Source organism: Nomascus leucogenys, chromosome 2, assembly GCF_006542625.1.
Source record: "Nomascus leucogenys isolate Asia chromosome 2, Asia_NLE_v1, whole genome shotgun sequence".
In the NCBI taxonomy this organism is placed as follows: domain Eukaryota; kingdom Metazoa; phylum Chordata; class Mammalia; order Primates; family Hylobatidae; genus Nomascus; species Nomascus leucogenys.
The window spans coordinates 74,585,192-74,605,375 of record NC_044382.1 but is presented as its reverse complement, the minus strand read 5'-3'; the positions used below and the strand labels follow the sequence as shown (position 1 = coordinate 74,605,375).

At 53.7% G+C, this 20,184-nt stretch overlaps 2 protein-coding genes across 3 annotated transcripts; one reads left to right on the top strand and one right to left on the bottom strand.

Moving 5' to 3' along the window:
• Positions 1-9,926: 9,926 nt before the first annotated feature.
• LOC115831156 lies at positions 9,927-12,740 on the bottom strand. The gene has a single exon (XM_030797765.1). The coding sequence runs from the start codon at positions 12,612-12,614 to the stop codon at positions 12,156-12,158; it is 459 nt and encodes a 152-aa protein (XP_030653625.1). The 5' UTR covers positions 12,615-12,740; the 3' UTR covers positions 9,927-12,155.
• On the top strand, positions 12,383-20,048 carry ARMC5 (armadillo repeat containing 5). Of its 2 annotated transcripts, none has more exons than XM_030797759.1 (7): positions 12,383-12,471; positions 12,680-13,211; positions 15,121-15,228; positions 15,330-16,116; positions 17,605-18,101; positions 18,731-18,863; positions 18,960-20,048. In XM_030797759.1, exons 2-7 carry the CDS (start codon positions 12,737-12,739, stop codon positions 19,768-19,770), a joined length of 2,811 nt encoding a protein of 936 aa, XP_030653619.1. In that variant the 5' UTR covers positions 12,383-12,471; positions 12,680-12,736; the 3' UTR covers positions 19,771-20,048. The 2 variants fall into 2 exon arrangements, with proteins under 2 accessions (XP_030653619.1, XP_030653622.1); XM_030797762.1 differs by lacking the exon at positions 12,383-12,471 and having other exon boundaries at positions 12,605-13,211; positions 15,330-15,394; positions 15,971-16,116.
• The last annotated feature ends 136 nt before the right edge of the window (positions 20,049-20,184 follow it).

Genomic DNA, 20,184 nt, shown 5'->3' with positions numbered 1-20,184 from the left:
GTAATCCCATCACTTTGAGAGGCTGAGATGGGCGAATCACCTGGGCTCAGCAGTTGGAGACCAGCCTGGTGAACATGGTGAAACCTAGTCTCTACTAAAAACACATAAAAAATTAGCCAGGCATGGTGGCGGGTGCCTGTAGTCCCAGCTACTCAGGAGGCTGAGGCAGGAGAATCACTTGAACCTGGCAGGTAAAGGCTGCAGTGAGTTGAGATCATGCCGCTGCACTCCAGCCTGGGCAACAGATGGAGACTCTATCTCAAATAATAATAATATTATTATTATTTTTTAAAAAAATAATATTTTAAAATATTTTTTAAAAAATAATAATATTTTTAAAATGATAATATGTACAGGCAGCGGCTCATGCTTGTAATCCCAGCACTTTGGGAGGCCAAAGTGGGAGGATCACCTGAGGTCAGGAGTTTGAGACCAGCCTGGCCAACTTGGTGAAACCCTGTCTCTACTAAAAACACAAACATTTGCTGGGCGTGGTGACAGGCGCCTATAATCCCAGTCACGTGGGAGGCTGAGGCAAGAGAATCACTTGAACCTGGGAGGCGTAGGTTGCAGTGAGCTGAGATCACGCCACTGCACTCCAGCCTGGTGACAGAGTGAGATTCTGACTCAAAAAAAAAAAAAAAAAGCTGAAAAAAAGACAGGTAATTAACAAGTTTTTGTGAGAATGTGGAGAGACTGGAACCCTCACACATGGCTGGCTGGAATGTAAAATTGTACACTAACTTTGGAAAATAGTCTGGCAGTTCCTCAGATGTTTAAACATAGAGTTATATGATCCAGCAATTTCCCTTCTAGATATGTAACCAAGAGAAATAAAAGGATATTCCACAAAAAACTTGTACATGAATATTCATAGCAGCATTATTCATAATAGCTTCAGAGTGGAAACAACCCAAATGTCCGTCAACTGATGATTGAAGAAATAAAAGTGGCATATCCATGTCTTAGTCTGTTTTGTGCTGCATCATAGAATGCCTGAGGCTGGATAATTTATGAAGAATAGAAGTATCTTTCTTTCAGTTCTAGAGGTTGGAAGTCGAAGGTCAAGGGCCCTGCATCTGGTGAGGGCCTTCTTTCTGCCTCATCCCACAGCAGAAAGTGGAAGGGCAAGACAGTGCAAGAGAGGGGGTGGGCTGGGGGCAGAACCCATCCATTTATCTATCAGCTGTCCACTCCCTTGATAACTAACCTACTCATGCAACAATGCCATTAATCCATTCATGAGGGAAGAGCCCACATAACCTAATCACTTCTTAAAGTTCCCACCTCTCAACAGTTGCATTGGGGGTTAAGTTTCCAACACATGAACTCTGGGGGACATGTTCAAACCACAGCAATCCATAAAGTGAAACTGTATTATTCCTAATAAAAAGAAATGGGATGCTACAGTGTGGATGAACCTTGATAACATTATGCTATGTGAAAGAAGCCAGACACGAAAGATCACACATTGTATGATTCCATTTATATGACATGTCCAGAATAGGTCATCTGTAGAGATACAATGTACACTAGTGGTTGCCTAGGGTTGGGGGATAGGGGGCGTTATGGACTGAATGTTTCTATCGCCCCCAAATTTATAAATTGAAGTTTAACCCCAGTGTGACTGTATTTGAAGACAGGGCCTGGCTGGGCATGGCGCCTCACGCCTGTAATCCCAGCACTTTGGGAGGCCAAGGGAAGCAGATCACCTGAGGTCAGGAGTTGGAGACTAGCCTGGCCAACATGGTGAAACACCGTCTCTACTAAAAATTCCAAAAAATTAGCCGGGTGTGGTGGCAGATGTCTGTAATCTCAGCTACTTGGGACGCTGAGGCAGGCGAATGGCTTGAACCCAGGAGACGGACATTGCAGTGAGCTGAGACCGCGCCATTGCACTGCAGCCTGGGCAAAAGCAACAAAACTCCCTCTCAAAAAAAAAAAAGAAAAAAGATAGGGCCTGTGTTAAATAAGGTAATCAAGATGAGGGACTTCCAAGAGGAGTGCTGGCGATTAAGAGAGCTGGGGCCAGGTGGGGTGGCTCACACGTGTAATCAGCACTTTGAGAGGCCAAGGTGGGAGGATCCCTTGAGCCTAGCAGTTCGACACCAGCCTGGGCAACATAACAAGACCTCGCCTCTATTTATAAATTCAATTTATTATTATTATTTTTTTTAAAGGGAGAGAACTGCGAGGAGACAAAAAGAGAAAGGGCCAAGGCCAGGCGCGATGGCTCACACCTGTAATCCCAGCACTTTGGGAGGCCAAGGCAGGCGGATCACGAGGTCAGGAGATCGAGACCATCCTGGCTAACATGGTGAAACCCCGTCTCTACTAAAAATACAAAAAAAAAAAAAAAATAGCCTGGTGTGGTGGCATGCACCTGTGGTCCCAGCTACTCAGGAGGGTAAGGCAGGAGAATTGCTTGATCCCGGGAGGTGGAAGTTGCAGTGAGCTGAGATCGCGCCACTGCTCTCCAGCCTAGGCAACAGAGCTCGAGACTCCATCTCAAAAAAAAAAAAAAAAAAAAGAGAGAGAGAGAAAGGGCCAAATAATTCAATTCTAAGGTTTGGAATTTCTTTTTTTGTTGTTCTTTTTTATTTTGAGGGGAAAATGTTGAAGCAATGTAAAAGTGTACTGTAGGAGAATAAATACAGCGATATTGTTACTAAAAAAATCCAAAAACCAAAAACCTGAAACCCAAGAACAAAACCTTTCCAGGGTGCTGACAAAGCTCCGAATCTCCAGGCTGCTAACATTCTCCCGGCTGCTCATTTGTGAGGATCCAGTGACCTGTGTCCACTGCTGGGAAGCGAGGGCATCCGCTGGTGTGGCGCAGCCACGCCGGGGGTGCGGTGAAGCCTGTGGACGCAGTTCTCTGCACTCTGCCCTGTGCTCTCTCTGACGTTTTCCACATCCCACCTCTTCACCCTCTCCGAGGCTTTCTTCTCTACCTATCTAGGGACTACAGCCCAGAAAAATGCTACCACACCACACATTGCATTTAGTTGTCACGACTCGCTAGTCCCCATTATTCCAGAGCATCACCTCAACCATTTGTTGATTCTGATTACCTTAAAACTGTTTGTTACACCTGTAGTCCCAGCACTTTGGGAAACTGAGGTGGGAGGATTGCTTGAGCCCAGGAGTTCGGGACCATCCTGGGCAATGTAGCAAGACCCCTGTCTCTACAAAAAAAAATTAAAAATTAGCTGGGTGTGGTGGCATATGCCTGTAGTCCCAGCTACTTGGGAGGCTGACACAGGAGGATCACCTGAGCCCAGGAGGTCGAGGCTGCAGTGGGCTGTGGTCACACCACTGCACCCCAGCCTGGGTGAGTGAGTGAGACCGTATCTCAAAAAACCATAAAAACCTTTTTGTTATTGGGATGGCACTGCTCCAGGGCCTTCCAGAGCTAGGGAATATATGGACATTTACACACATCTGCGTGCACATACACACATACACACCCATACTAATTTCTATGTCTATCTAAACACTTTCTGAAAATCCTGAGTCTACTCCTATACCTCCAGTTTCAATTCGACACCACAAGGGCAACCTACATTTTCTCCCTTTCCCGAGCTGTGTTTCGGTTTTCTCTGACACTGAGAAACCTGGCTGTCGTTATCTTTCAAATGTGTACTTATTTCACCAACAGCTGGCGGAAGCAGTTTCTTATCTCTCTCGCCATCTCCTTCCCGTGGCTGATGCCCTCCTAATCCTATCAGGTTCTGCCACGCCAAGCCAGGCCACCCTCTCGTGCGGACACCCTCCCCCTGCCTGCTGGAGCTCTGATGCACGCTCTGGCCTGCTGCGTCTCACTCCCCACACCCGGCAGATGCCTCTTTGGCTCTGCCTGCCCCTAGAGGCTGTAAGACAGCATTGTTCAGGAAAGGGAGGAAAGGGAATGGGTGTAGGAAAGGAAGAGCAGATCTTCTTTGAAGAATTCTCTTTAAAAAAAATTATTTTTTTAGAGACAGGGTCTCACTCTGTTGCCCAGGCTGGGGTGCAGTGGCACAATCCTAGCTCACTGCAGTCTCAAATTCCTTGGCTCAAGCGGTCCTCCTGCCTCAGCCTCCTGAATAGCTGGGACTACAGTGAACATCACCACATCTGGCTAGTTTTTTTATTTTTTCTAGAGATGGGGTTTGCTATGTTGCCCAGGCTAGTCTCAAGCTCCTGGGTTCAAACCATCCTCCCACCTCAGCCTCTGAAAGTGCTGGGATTATAGGTGTGAGCCACCACCTTTTTTTTCTAATTTACTATTTCTAGTAAGCCATTGGCTTAGAAACCAGATTCACTAATTAATTCATTTACCCTTTCATGATACAAAATTTTTTAACTGAGTGAGGCCTTTCCTGAGAATTGGGTGCATGAGCTTTGGTGCATGGACTTGGAAATCTCTGCTTCTTGAACTCCTAAGGACTCTCTTTACTTCATTCACTCCTGGTGCTCTGCGAGGTTCTGAATGGGGGTGGTTGGCCAGCCTGGGAGAGGTCACCCACACCAGGAGGTCTCAGTACCTCTCTTTTTATCCTATCACTTGGGAATCCTCTAGGATCTGTTTCAGGGAGTCTCTGGTTAGCCCTGAGACATGAGTGGTGTGGGTGAGACTCCCAGGGTCCAGGAGAGGAGTCTGGAATTCTCTGCAGACAGGTTTCCTGGAATCCCAATCCTGGCTCCTTCCAGCCGATACTAGCAGGCAACACTGGGAGGCTGGGAGCCTCCGGGTCAGAATTTTTGGACAGATGATGACTGGAGTGGGGTTGGGGTTGCTTCTCCTTCATGATGAATGAAAATTCTCCATTCTCAAGTTATTCATGAGGGCATGGCCCCAGATGGAACTGCTGTCTCCCCTCCACTCCCTTCCAACTCTGAGTGGGTACAGCACAAGAGCCCAAGTGGGCCTGGGGTTGAGGGAGGTGAGAGGCAGCATGTCCATGATCTGGATTAGCGTGTGTGGGGAAGCTGTGGAAGGAGAGAGGGAGGGAGACCCTGTGGGCACTCCCCAGGCACCAGAGACTCATTTGCAGGCACCAGAGACCCATTCCCAGGAATCAGAGCCATTCCCAGGCACGAGAGATCCAGTCCCAGGAATCAGAGAGACCCATTCCTAGGCACCAGAGACTCATTCCCAGGAATCAGAAAGACCCATTCCCAGGCAGCTGAGACCTCTCTCAGAGGTCCTCACATCCCTGAGATTAAAGCAGTCAGGAGGCAGGATGGAGAGGGGAGTGTCCTATCAGGTCTAAGGAGGTTGTCAACTTCCTGGACTTCTTGCTAAGGACTCCTCTTCCCACCTTCATGGGTAGCTGAGGTCAGGGACAAGACTTTCTTTTAAATGCTAATCTGCTGACTAACCCTGAGTCTAGGAATGCCTCCAAAATGTCAAGCTGATGTGTTTTTTTGTTTTTTGTTTTTTTTTTTTTTGAAACGGAGCCTCACTCTTTCATCCAGACTGGGGTGCAGTGGCACGATCTTGGCTCACTGAAACCTCTGCCTCCTGGCTTCAAGCAATTCTGCCTCAACCTCCCAAGTAGCTGGGATTACAGGCACGTGCCACCATGCCTGGCTAATTTTTATATTTTTGGTAGAGACGGGGTTTCACCACGTTGGGCAGGCTGGTCTCGAACTCCTGACCTCAGATGATCTGCCCACCTCGGCCTCCCAAAGCGCTGGGATTACAGGCGTGAGCCACCGTGCCCGGCCCTCATGGGAAGACGAAACACCTCTTCACTGTAAGTTTCCTCCAAAACAACCCTTGTGCTATTCCAGAAATCAGAAGCTGTGACACCCACAACAACCTGTACATTCCTTCCAGTGCATGCATACTTTTTCCCCATGATATAAGCCCTGGGTCTGGGGCCTTGCAGTGTGGAGATCTCCGTTTCGCAGGTAGACCATACTTCTGCCTGTAAGTTTTCCTAATAAATCACCCAATACCGGCAAACTGGATTGTCTGCCTCCTTCTTTGGTTTCTTGGCTCCATTAGCATTTGGAGTCACTTTACATGAATCTTTCTCAGAACTGAATCCCTGACCTCCTTTTTGCAGGTCTTGGATCTGCCAGCCATTCCCTTCCCCATCACCATCCTGTTCCCAAATGGACCCCTGGTCTCTGTTCCTGGCTAGGGATTCACCTGCGCCCATGGGTGAATAGCTCTGGGGCCTTCAGCCCTGCAGCTGCGCTGGAGTAGAAGGTAGGCAGGTCTGCCCTGAGTCAGCCTCCCCTCCTTAGCCCTTCCTGGGACAGCCTCCCCCTCTTCCTCCACTCCTTTGGGAAAGGGACCCAGATCCCAGGAAAGATAAACTGCCAATCACCTCGGCAGTGCAGGGGCCTTTCTCGTGGCTCTCTATGCTTGCCCCACGTGGGATGCTGGGGACTTATCAGGGACAGTGCAGACAAGTCTCTATCCTCCTGGAGAATGCCTATGGGAATGTCCAGGGAAGGGAGAGGAGGAGGGAATCTGACCTGGGATGGGGGGCACTCCTCCAGCATCCCAAGTACCCCTCCAAAACCGCCTGCCTCACCACAGCTGAGCATCCAGGTGGGCGGGCTCCAGTGGCCACATCCACCACACTGCACCAGCCTGTGTGTGTCTTGCCAGGCTCAGAGCTGGGAACCTGGGACCCAGGACTGGGTGAGCTCAGAGACATAACTGTGACTGTACTGGAGTCAGTCTTATGCCCAGAGCTAAGCAGGAGCAGGGCCAGCCCGGAGGAGACGTTACCGACTCCTACCCCCTCCCGTCTAGCACTTAGAGTACCTCTATACTGGCTTGCTTCCTACAGTTACTCTGGGAGGAATGTCTGCCAGAGACCCTGACCTCTGACCCAGGCATGCAAGGGTCTGCCTTGCCTAGCTGAGCCTGTGCACTCTGTCTCTGCCTCCCTTCAGATAGGGAAAGGAGCTTCAAATTAGGGGGTGATGTCATAGCACAGAGTGGAGATGGGGTGGCAGGGAGGCTCAGGGAAGGAGGCCAGGTATTTCACAGAGGAGTTCTGGGGGAGAAGAAGGAAAATGGCAGAGTAGGGAACAAGAAGGGGTGAAGGAAAGGGGAAAAGTGCCTTCACTGCATGGAAAGGTCCTTCTCACCCACAGTGGAGTGGGATGGAGACTGTAACTCAAGTACTTTTCTGCAGGGGACAGGCAAGTAACACATATGAAACGTGCTGAGTCAGGGATGCAAGAGGGAGTGTCCCTGTTCCCATGTCCAGGACAGCCACTACTCAACAAATTGCTGCCATAAAGATCCAATGTTGCAGCATCTTCTGAAATAAATAATAAAGCAGGCCGGGTGTGGTGACTGACGCCTGTAATCCTACCACTTTGGGAAGCCGAGGTGGATAGGGGAGGGAAGGGCCGGGAAAGGGGATCTTTTTTTTTTTTTTTGAAACGGAGTCTTGCTCTGTCACCCAGGCTGTAGTGCAGTGACAGGATCTCCACCCACTGCAAGCTCTGCCTCCCGGGTTCACACCATTCTCCTGCCTCAGCCTCCTGAGTAGCTGGAACTATAGGTGCCTGCCACCATATCCAGCTAATTTTTTGTATTTTTAGTAGAGACAGGATTTCACCGTGTGAGCCAGGAAGGTCTCGATCTCCTGACCTTGTGATCCGCCCACCTCAGCCTCCCAAAGTGCTGGGATTACAGGCGTGAGCCACCGTGCCCCGCCGGCAGGGGATCATTTGAGCCCAGGAGTTCAAGACCAGACTGCAACCTGGCAAGATCCTGTCTCAATTAAAAAAAAAAAAAAAAAAGCAAACAACAAACCAAACCCCAGAAATCAACTGTGATGTGAAATTTCCTTATTTAAATGTTGGCTCTTCAAAAAAATAAAAAGACCAGGTTAGGTGGCTCACATCTGTAATCCCAGCATTTTGGGAGGCCGAGACCAGAGGAACACTTGAACTCAGGAGTTCAAGACCAGCCTGGGCAACACAGTGAGACCCCGTCTCTACAAAACATTTTTTAAAAATAAAAAAATTAGCCAGGTGTGGTGGTGTATGCCTGTAGTCCCAGCTCCTTGGGAGGTTAAGGTGGGAGGATCACTTGAGCCCAGGAGGTTGAGGCTACAGTGAGCCACAATTGCACCACTGCACTCCAGCCTGGATGACAGAGTGAGATTCTGTCTCAAAAATAAATAAATAAACAAACAAATAAACGGGCATAGTAGCTCACACCTGTAATTCCAGCATTTTGGGAGACTGAGGCAGGGGGATCGCTTAAGGCTAGAAGTTTCAGACCAGCCTGGGCAACCAAATGGAACCTCAAAAAGTAAAATCGTGGCTTGTTTGAAAACAAACACACACACACACACACACACACACACCCACCCAAAACAAATGCGTTTCCCATCTCGGGCTTGGGCACTGGGTCACAAGCTTGGACAGTGAAGCTGCTTCTAAACCCAGCACAAGGTACAGTGGATGCAGGACATGGGATAAATTCCTGTTAGATTAAGCCCATCCCTCTGCTTCTGAGGTCTGGCCTGCCTCCCTGTTCTGGTCAGAACCTGTTATGCAATTGGAGAGGAGAGGGATCCCAGGAGTATCTGCCCTAAAGTGAGAAATTAGATTACAGGTCTCTGAAACGGATTCTGCAAACCAATCCTCCTTCCATCCCTACTCTACCCATACCTAATATTCTTAAGCAGTTACGAATTTTGCAGAGGTCTACAACACTTGGCACTCACTCAAGGCAACTGTGAGGAAACTGAGGCTTAAAGGCCACTAGTAAGCAGTGTAAAAAGGACCTGATCATGACAATTATTCTTTGAGTGCCTACGATGCATGTGCTGGGCTCAGGCCCTTCACTGAAACCCTGGCTTGCACTCTCTGAAGGGTCCTGGGTGAGGAAGATGTAAAGAACCCCGTACCTCATCACTGACACCCTGCCGGGGGCATGTGCTGCTCCCAGCCTGAGATGAGTGCTGTTCATTACATGTCATCTCCATGAAGCCTCCCGCATTTGCTCCAGGAAAGACCCATTCGCCACCCCGGCGTCATTCACTCTGTGTTGTTGCTGATACTAAGTCTATTTCCTTCAAGGGGCAACAGGCTAACCAAGGACTGGGGCTGCTGCCTTCATTTCTGCGACCTCCAGCGGGAGCTCTTGTGTGAGCTGCATGATGCTTGCTAACAGCTCTAGGCAGGAGGGAGAGGGAAACTGAGGGCTGCCGAGTCATCCCTGGCCCAGGTGCTTCGTGTGTGTGCAGTGTTCCTGTGGAATCTTTACCACAACCTCCCATCTCTGTTTTACAGATGAAGAAACAGGCTCAGAAAAGGCAGACGTGTCTAAGGTCACAAAAGCCTTGACACCATGAGCTAGAAGCTGAGGGTGAGGTCACTTCACATCCCTTCCCTTTAGCTTCTACTCTATGTGGGTAGCATCCTCGACACAGAAGCCCTGATAAAAGATGGCAAAATTGCCAGGCGTGGTGGCTCATACCTGTCATCCTAGCACTTTGGGGGGCTGAGGCGGGTGGATCACTTGAGGTCAGGAGTTCGAGACCAGCCTGGCCAATGTGGTGAAACCCTCTACTAAAAATACAAACACTGGTTGGTGTCATGGCGCATGCCTGTAGTCCCAGCTACTCGGGAGGCTGAGGTAGGAGAATCACTTTAACCCAGGAGGCGGAGGTTGCAGTGAGCTGAGATTGTGCCACTGCACTCCAGCCTGGGCAAGAGTGAGACTCCGTCTCAAAAAAAAAAAAAAAAAAAAAAGATGGTAAAATTTGGGGGCAGCAGACCAGATGCCTGGACTGATGGTAGGACTGTCCCACAAGGGGTGGACATTAAGTCCTTGAAACAGACAAGTCCCTCCCCCAGCAGGGAAGGGAAGGGCCTCAGAGCTTGGTCTCTGCTCTGAGCACAGGTAGGTGCTTGGGAAGCCTATCCCTGGCTCCCACATACACAAAGTTTTACCAGTAGAAATGTATGTTTGGGCAATGCCCAGGCAAAAAGGCCATGTTCAGTCCCCAATGTCCAGGCACAAAGGACTCTTCACCACTCTTCCGTCTCTTGACAGTGGCAGAAAAGCAGCCTGGGGAACTTGGAAGGGAAGGGGATAAGGCAGGGGAAGGGGCAGGTGACAAACCCTGGGCCTCTTGCTCCTGCCCAGAAATGCAACAAAGCAACCCCTGAACTCAACATACAGGTCTGTTCTGGGGCCCCCACCACCCTAGCATCACCCATAATGATAGTTCTCACGTGCTGAGAGGACTTTTGAAGGGCTCACACACACCCAGGGCTCACACAATGGTCCCAAGTTCAAATTCTCTGGCCCATCTGCCAGAACACAGGCTCCCTCATGGTTCCCTCTGGAGGTTAGGAATGCCCCGCCTGCGCTCTGCCATGGCACTCCTCACAGGCGCTTGCCTGATTTCTGGTCCCATTCCTCTAGGAAGAGGTAGCTGTTGTTCTGGTGTGATTAACCCCATCACTCCCTAGGCCTGTGAAGGGATTGCGTCAGCTACTGCCGGATCTGCAGGCACCTGGGTCCGCGCTGGACAGCTCCCACCATCCCAAAACTCTCCCTTCAGCGGGTCGACATTCTGTCTTTGTAACTTCAAAGAACAAACCTAAGCCCTCTTAGCTGGCTGGGCTCTTTGAAGGCAGTGATCACAGATCTAGTGTTCTGATTCTTTCAGACTGGGGCTCTTTTGTTAAAAAAATTTTTTTAATTTGTTATTTTTTTGAGACAGTCTCTGTCGCCCAGGCTGGAGCGCAGTGGCACGATCTTCGCTCACTGCAGCCTCCGCCTCCCGGGGTTCAAGTGAGTCTCCTGCCTCAGCCTCCCAAGTAGCTGGGATTACAGGCGAGAGCCAACACGCCTGGCTTTTTTTTTTTTTAAGTAGAGACAGGGTCTCAATATGTTGGCCAGGCTGGTCTCGAACTCCTGGCCTCCAGTGATCCGCTAACCTTGGCCTCCCAAAGTGCTGGGATTACAGGCATGAGCCACCATGCCCAGCCCAGACTGGCGTTCCTTGACTTAGCAAAGGGTTGGGCAAAAAGATGTGGAGACCCCCCCCGCCCCAACCGAATCCCATCATTAGCTCTAAAATCAACAGCCCTAAGGGAGCAGAAGGGGGTCTGCTTAGAGATCCTGGTTCCTTCCATTTCCTTGAGGTCCGAACCAAAGTCAGAGCTGAAGTTTCGGCTAAAATTTAAGCCAGGGCTATATGCAGAGGCTGTCGCCCTGGTGCGTCCGCTGGTGCTGGCCCAGGTTGGAGCTTTGGGCTATGGCCTTGCCACACTGCAGGCAGATGCAGGGCTTCTCGCTGCTGTGGGCCGCCTAGTGGATGGGCAGGTGGCAGCTCTGGCCGAAGCTCCGGCCACACTCACCACCAAGCATCAGGTTTCCGGACTTTGTGCTGGTGCCGCAGCAGATTCCAACTGTGCACAAAACTCCTACAATACAAACAAGGCACTTAGAGGCCTTCTCACCCATGTGGAGCGCAGGTACTGCAACAGGTTGGAGCTAAGGCTGAGACTCTCGCCGCAGTCCCCTCAGCGGTAAGGCTTTTAGCGGTGTGTGCGCGCTGGTGCCGGATCAGGTTGGAGCTGATGCTGAAAGTCTTACCACACTAAGCACAGGTATAGGGCTGAAGCGATGGTCACACGCGGGGCAGGAGTACGGCTTTTCACCGGTGTGTACCCAGTGGTGCTTAACCAAATCAGAGCCACATCGGAAGCTTCTGCCATACCCCGGACAACGGTAAGGCTTGTCACCAGCGTGGCTGCCTTGGTGGTGAATGAAGCCGGGGAGGCAGGCTGTGGTCAGCCCACACTTCCGGCACTCGCAGGTTTTGGGGCTTGTAGACGGTTGCTCTTGGCAAAGGCTTCTTCCTCCCCAGGGCCAGAGCCTGACCATTTTCCGGGAGGGCAGCTGCCCCGGCCACACCAGGAAGGGCTGCTCAGGCAGAGCCACCTCGCAAACCAGGGGTGACCTGGGGGATCCCCGGGATGCGAATGTCCCGCTCCCCCGCCGCCCCGCCCCGTCCGGATTCTCCCTCGCCTCTTCTGGCGCGGCCGACTGCACTGCAGGTGAAGAACGCCCCGTTTTCTAGATGCCAGCTCACGAGCACGTCCAGAGCGGCGGACACTCGGGACACCGGGGTCCAGCTCCAGAAACGGAAAATTCCACAAGCCCGTCACTCTAGGAAACGGCAGCGAACGTTCTCGGTAGGTTTAACCCTCTTCTTCCTCTGACCGAGCGAGGGCTCCCCGTCCGCGGCGCGGTCAGGACCCCGCACTTTCGGCCCGGCTCGGGGTTCTCGGAGTCCGTCCCGAGGCCGGGCTGCACCACCGCTGGGGGGCAGCGAAGCGAGCCTAGAGGAGGAAAGGCGGTCCCCGCCGAGTGCACGCCGGGGGCGGAGCACGGCACGAAGGCTCCATGGTCGGACGTCTGGGCTGTTCGGAGGCCCCGGCCCACCTGGAGGGCCCTGGAAGTTTCCGGCGCTTCCCGAGGTAGGCGTGAGAAGCTCGGCGCGGACCACATCTCCCGCACGCACCGCCCGCACGTCCCAGGTTGCGCAGCGATTAAGGTACCGCCGCGCCTCCTGTGTAAGGACAGACTTCCGGGGTCGAGAACTACAACTTCCGACTTGCATCGCTGCGGTGGCGCTATTTAAACAGCGTCAGCGAGTCGGTGCCCGACGATTCCCCTGTCTTCCAGTTCCGCTCCCTCGGATCAGCGGCGTGAAGCGGGGCGGAGTCTGAGGTCCGAGCCAAGATGGCGGCTGCGAAGCCAACCCTCACGGACTCGCTCTCGTTCTGCCTCGCGCAGCTCGCGGCGGCGGCCGGGGAGGGTCTGGGTGGGGAAAAGGACCCAGCGACCAACGAGACACCCCTGAGCCGCGCGCTTCTAGCCCTCCGCACGCGCCACATCAAGGCAGCGGGGGGAATCGAGCGCTTCCGGGCACGCGGCGGGCTCCGCCCCCTACTCGCGCTGCTACGGCGAGCGGCTGCAGCGGGTTCCGCCCCGTCCCAGGCAGGCGCCGGCTCCGCCCCCTCGTCGGCTGCGTCGGCATCTTCTAGCCCCGCCCCCGCGTCGGGCCCCGCCCCCTCCGCTGCGTCGTCGTCTATGCCTACGGCGCCAGTGCGCCTGCGCAAGACGCTGGACTTGGCGCTCAGCATCCTAGCCGATTGCTGTACGGAAGGGGCGTGCCGGTCCGAAGTGCGCAGACTCGGAGGCATACTCCCTTTGGGTAAGTGCTCCGCCCCCGTTTCCTAGAAAGATTAGGTTTGCAACTCTCTTGCTGTCTGGACCTGGGCAGTCTGGAGTTCTTTGTGTCATATCCCGGAATAATGTGCTTTGTGGTGGCGCATCGCTCCTGTTTCTCAATCTGTTGTGCCCCGTGACGTCACTGCACTCTCTATAGATGAGAGAGAGCTCTCCCAGACCAGATAATTTTATAGCCATTGTCTAGGAATTGGTTGTTGAGGACTTCTTTCGAAGCTGGACTAGCGGAGGCCAAAGAATTATTTGGTGACTTTTTCAGAGGATTCTTATCGTCCAGTTATGATGTTCATAGCAGACATTCAGTGGCCACTATGTGTCCGGCCCTGTGCAAGGTTCTGAAGCCCCACTGATGAGCTGGAAGGTGTAGTGGTTCAGAAAGGGAGTTCTGCAAAAGTCACCTAACCCCTCCGAGGCTAGGATTCCTTGTAAAATGGGGCAATAATAGCTACCTCAAAAAATCAGAGTGGGGAGAAAACGAAGTACAAATATAGCACGAATATACAAATATTCTAAGCATGATACATATTTCAAGTTATTAAAAACTAGCATAAGCTGGGTGCAGCGGTACGCGCCTGTAGTTCCAGCTATTTGGGAGGCTGAGGCGGGAGGATCCCTTGAGCCTAGGAGGTCGAGGCTGCAGTGAACAATGACTGTGCCTGTGAATAGCCACTGCATTCCAGCCTGGGCAACGTAACAAGACCTCGTATCTTAGAAAACCAAACAAACCAGTAGTCGCTTAGAAGCAGGAAAAGATAAATAAAAATAATTAAAACCAGCACAGGAAGAACAAATCCTAGCGAAACATAAGCTTTTCTGTTTACCAGCTAAATTGGTGCCTCCTAGTGGCAATGTGTGAAAGCAGTTTACATGTCACTACCTGCCTTCCACGAAATTATGCTAGTTTTGATGACATCTTAACTTTTCGGATAAAGGGAAGCATTAATATATTTAAAATTTACATAAAATGTATCCGGACCGTATATGTTTGACAAGAGCCTTGGTTATTAAATAACCCCCATCATTCAGCTACTATTTTTCATTTTAAATATCTTCCGAATTTATCTGCTTCTCTCTCTCCCTACTTCCATTGTGTGCCCAGAGACTGGTATCTCTGTGCTGTGTGATGCCGGTAGCTGGGTTGGTTCAAGCTATTGTCTTTTCATGCTTGGACTATTATGACAGCCTTTGACTCTCCCCTTCCTATTCTTTCCCCCGTAATGCATTCTCCCTATGGATGCCAGATTGTATCATGTCACTCCCCTTCATAAAACCCTTGTGTGGCCCCCAGTCCCTTCACATTCAAGTCCTGACCCCTTGGCCTGACATTTGAAGCCTTTCACAGACACTGCATCTTACCTCTGGACCTTTGGAAAGGCTACTTCCAAACCTGAAATGCCTTCTCACACCCCCATCCACCGTGCTTCTGGCAAATACCGTCCTGTGTACCCCTCCAGACCCAGCCCGAGTGTTAGCCTCTTTCTTTTTATTTTTTTGAGATGGAGTCTTGCTCTGTCATCCAGGCTGGAGTGCAGTGACACGATCTCAGCTTACTGCAACCTCTGCCTCCTGGGTTCAAGCAATTCTCCTGCCACAGCCTCCCGGGTAGCTGGGATTACAGGCGCGCACCACCATGCCCAGATAATTTTTGTATTTTTAGTAGAGATGGGGTTTGGCCCCGTTGGCCAGGCTGGTCTTGAACTCCTGACCTCCAGTGACCCACCCACCTTGGTCCCCCAAAGTGCTAGGATTACAGGCTTGAGCCACTATGCCCTGCCGACCATTAGCCTCTTCTGAAAGCCTTCCAGGCCCTCTCAGGCCACATTCTCCAGGAGAATAAGAGGTAGAACCCTCACAAGCCCATACTGTCCTTGCAGTGACCATTCTTCAGTGCATGAAGACAGACAGCATCCAGAACCGAACGGCCCGTGCCCTGGGGAACTTAGCCATGGAACCTGAGAGCTGTGGGGACATCCACTGTGCTGGTGAGAGGCTGTGAGGTTGGGGTCTGCTGGGGCTCGGGGCAGAAGAAAGGCTTGAGTGTCTGTCCTTGTTCACCCTCTGTGCTCCCCTTTCCTGCCCTCAGGTGCTGTTCCCCTGCTTGTGGAGAGCCTGGCAGCCTGCCAGGACTCGCAGTGCCTGCAGAGCGTGGTGCGTGCCCTCCGTAACCTGGCAGACTCACCCCAGCACCGCCTGGCCCTGGCACAGCAGGGAGCAGTGCGCCCACTGGCCGAGCTCCTGGCCACTGCCCCAGATGCTGCACTGACCTTAGCCCTCGTCCGTGCCCTCCTGGAACTCAGCCGAGGCTGCTCCCGGGCCTGTGCTGAGCAGCTAAGTTTGGGTGGGGGATTGGGCCCACTCGTCAGCCTGGCTTCCCACCCCAAGCGGGCAGTACGTGAGGGAACCATTCTGATCCTCGCCAACCTGTGTGCCCAGGGCCTGATTCGGCCTGCACTGGGCAATGCTGGTGGCGTGGAGGTGCTGGTAGATGAGCTCCGGCAGCGCCGGGGTCCTAATGGAGCTAGCCCAACCTCCCAGCAGCCCCTGGTGCGGGCTGTGTGCCTCCTGTGTCGTGAGGCCATCAACCGGGCCCGACTGCGGGATGCTGGTGGCTTGGATCTACTGATGGGCCTGCTGCGGGACCCTCGTGCAAGTGCATGGCACCCTCGTATTGTGGCTGCCCTTGTGGGGTTTCTGTATGACACTGGGGCCCTGGGCCGGCTGCAGGCTCTGGGACTTGTGCCTCTCCTGGCTGGGCAGCTGTGTGGTGAGGCTGGTGAGGAGGAAGAAGAGGGAAGAGAAGCTGCTTCCTGGGACTTCCCTGAGGAGAGGACCCCTGAGCGGGCACAGGGTGGAAGCTTCCGGAGCCTCAGGTGAGTCCCTGCCTCAGGGCTTGGGAGGGTGAGCAGTGCAGTGGTGTGGGGTTTGTGTCTGTCTTGGTCCTCTTCACTACCTCCACCCCCATTCTGTCTGAATAAGACTTTTATAACCCAGACTCCTGATTCCCACACGACCACCTGCCAGTTCCTATTTAACACACTCTACTCCCCTGGGTCTACCTTTTTTTTTTTGAGACAGGGTCTCACTCTGTCGCCCAGGCTGGAATGCAGTGGTGCCATCTCCACTCAGTGCAACCTCCACCTCCTTGGTTCAAGCAGTTCTCCTGCCTCAGCCTCCCGAGTAGCTGGGATTACAGATGCCGGCCACCACACCCAGCTAATTTTTGTATTTTTAATAGAGACAAGGTTTCACCATGTTGGCCAGCCTGGTCTCGAACTCCTGACCTCAGGTGATCCACCTGCCTCAGCCTCCCAAAGTCCTGGGATTACAGGCGTGAGCCACTGCACTGGCTGGATCTACCTTTTAACCTTGGTTCCACCCCAGCACCTTTGAACTTTGGGCCCCAGACAAGTTCACTGGGAGGTGGGATATACGCTGGTTAAGATGGTGGGCTCTGGAGTCCAAGTTCTTACTCTGATACCATCACTCATGAGCTGAAGCATCACAGGAAAGCTGAGGAAGTCTTTATTTTTTTAAAACATTAGAGTTGGAGAGCTCGCTTTGTTGCCCAGGCTGGTTTTGAACTCTTGGCTTCCAGTGACCCTCCCGGCTCAGCCTCCCAAAGTATAGGGATTACAGATGTGAGCCACCATGCCCAGCCCCCAGCGCTTCCTATTTCCTTTTTATTTTCTCCATGACCCCTGTACTCTACACTAGCCCCACACTAACATAACTCATGGTACTCTTACTTCTTGTCTGCTTCTTCTCACTGGAACATAAACTCCAGGGGGACAGGCACTTTGTTCAGTGCTTCTACCCAGCACTGAAAGAACAGCTTGGCACATGACAGGCATCAGTAATTACTGAATGAGGTTTTAGTCCTATCCCCCTCTCACTTCCGTTTCTCCCCTTTCTCCGCCCTCCTCCTCTCCCCTGGCTTCACCTCCCTCCAAGACAGCTTTTAGCTCATGCAGTGGCTCACGCCTGTAATCCTAGCACCTTGGGAGGCCAAGGCGGGAGGATCGCTTGAGCACAGGAGTTCGAGACCAGCCTGGGCAACATAGCGAGACCCATCTCTACAAAACATTTAAAAAATTAGCTGAGTGTGGTGGCACACACCTGTAGTGCCAGCTGCTCAGAAGGCTGAGGTGGGAGGATCACTTGAGCTCAAGAGTTCAAGACTGCAGTGAGCCAGGATCCCACAACTGCATTCCAGCCTGGGCTATAGAGGGATACCACGTTTCTTTTAAAAAAAAAAAAAAAAAAAAAAAAAAAAAAAAAAAAGACGGCTCACGCCTCTTGGACTCTGCCCCTTCACCTTGGCTCTGAGTTCAGTCTCCTTCCCTTTCTGCCCTCCATAGGTCGTGGCTGATCTCCGAGGGCTATGCCACGGGCCCTGATGACATCTCCCCTGACTGGTCTCCTGAGCAGTGTCCTCCGCCGGAGCCCATGGAGCTGGCCAGCCCCGCCCCCACCCCGACCTCGCTGCGGTCACCACGCACCCAACGCACTCCGGGCCGCAGCCCCGCCGCCGCCATCGAGGAGCCTTGGGGACGCGAAGGGCCAGCCCTGCTGCTTCTATCGCGCTTTTCCCAGGCCCCTGACCCAAGTGGGGCACTTGTGACCGGTCCGGCCCTGTACGGCCTGCTGACCTACGTGACCGGCGCACCGGGCCCGCCCAGCCCACGTGCACTGCGCATCCTGTCACGCCTCACTTGCAACCCTGCCTGCCTCGAGGCCTTCGTGCGCAGCTATGGCGCAGCGCTGCTGCGGGCCTGGCTGGTGCTCGGGGTGGCGCCCGACGATTGGCCGGCACCACGTGCCCGGCCCACTCTCCACAGCCGGCACCGAGAGCTGGGTGAGTTCCCACACCCACCCGTCTCCTTGCCCCCGTGCGAGTCCCCATCCTCCCCCATGGCTTCCGTGGGCCCAGAACCTCACCTTCCCACTCACCTGTCCTCCCGAGCGCGTCCTCCAGACAACCCGTCACCAGAGTGGGGTAGGGAGCAGGGCGTTCAGGCCCTCCATGGGCCCATAGGCAGAGCTCTGCTGTGTCCTCTGCCCTAGCCCTGGGGCCCAGATACCCTAACTCCAGATGCAGCCCGGCACCCAGGATCTGGGCTGGTCTGTGCTTCTTTCCTGGCTCTGCCATTGGTTCAGCGCTGTCCTGACTGCTCCCCACCAGCACGCTGACCTGTGAACCCCAGCCTCACCACCACCCCCAGCACTGCCAGGGACTGCCCTGTCTGCTGTGCCCTGACCACAGGCTGCTTCAGGGGCCCATACTTACACCCTGACCGTCCCACCTTCTGTCCTTGTCCTGGACCTCAGGTTCCCAGCGTCCCGAGCCCAGCACTGCCTCTTCACTGCCCTGATTTCTCACCCAGAGGTTTCACCCTCCTTCATCTCACAGGCCCAGAGTCCTGTCTCACTCATCCCACGTGTCTTAGACCCCAGCTCCCAGCCTGATAAGCTTTCCACTCACAGGGGAGAGGCTACTGCAGAACCTGACGGTTCAGGCCGAGTCGCCCTTCGGGGTTGGGGCCCTCACGCACCTGCTGCTCTCTGGGAGCCCTGAGGACCGAGTGGCCTGTGCGCTGACCCTGCCCTTCATCTGCCGGTGAGTGAGAAGTGGGTGCCTTGCGGGGTTGGGGGAGGAGTGCTGTGTTTCCCGGGCCCGGTTGCCACCTTCTGAAAGGCCTTTTCTTCCCTGTAGGAAGCCCTCTCTGTGGCGCCGGCTGCTCCTGGAGCAGGGTGGCCTTCGGCTCCTCCTTGCAGCACTGACCCGGCCGGCCCCACACCCGCTTTTCCTCTTCTTTGCCGCGGACTCCCTTTCCTGCCTCCAAGACCTGGTGTCTCCCACTGTGAGCCCAGCTGTCCCACAGGCAGTCCCCATGGACCTAGACTCACCCTCCCCTTGCCTCTATGAACCTCTGCTTGGCCCAGCCCCTGTCCCAGCTCCTGACCTGCACTTCTTGCTGGACTCAGGCCTCCAGCTCCCTGCCCAGCGAGCGGCCTCAGCCACCGCCTCCCCTTTCTTCCGGGCCCTGCTGTCAGGCAGCTTTGCAGAAGCCCAGATGGACCTGGTACCCCTGCGAGGCCTGTCGCCTGGCGCAGCCTGGCCTGTCCTGCATCATTTGCATGGTTGTCGGGGCTGTGGGGCTGCCCTGGGGCCCGTGCCCCCGCCAGGCCAGCCCCTGCTGGGCTCAGAGGCCGAGGAGGCACTGGAGGCCGCTGGCCGTTTCCTACTGCCTGGGCTGGAGGAGGAGCTGGAAGAGGCCGTGGGCCGCATCCACCTGGGACCCCAGGGCGGCCCGGAGTCAGTGGGTGAGGTGTTCCGCTTGGGCCGGCCCCGGCTGGCTGCCCACTGTGCCCGCTGGACACTGGGGCCAGAGCAGTGCCCGAGGAAGCGGGGTCTGGCCCTGGTGGGGCTTGTGGAGGCAGCAGGTGAAGAGGCAGGGCCCCTGACGGAGGCTTTGCTGGCCGTGGTGATGGGGATTGAGTTGGGGGCAAGGGTCCCTGCGTAGACTGTTGATGTCCCCTGGCAAGGGGACCCAAGGATGAATTGGTTGTGAAGGAGCCTCCCTGAGACTGGTAAGGGAGGAGGCTGAGCAGAAGGAGTCGTCATGGAGGAGCAGTGAGAACATGGAACCAGACCCCAAGATGACGATCTGAAGACCTGGGAGCGAGAAGCCAAGGTCAGGGTCTGGGCGTAGGGCCCAGAGAAGCAGAACAGCCCAGAGCCCCAGGTTCCTGGCCTGGCCCAGACCTCTGGAATTGAGATTAAACACTTTGGAGTTGGATACCTGTGTTGTGTGGTGTGTCTGCTTCTGTTTCTTTGCCCACTAAGCAGAGTCTTGTTCAGGTCTTTGTGTCTGGACACAGACCCCTTGCATGTGACAGTTTAATAAGTACTAGGACAGGGTTGAGTTCCCAGGCTG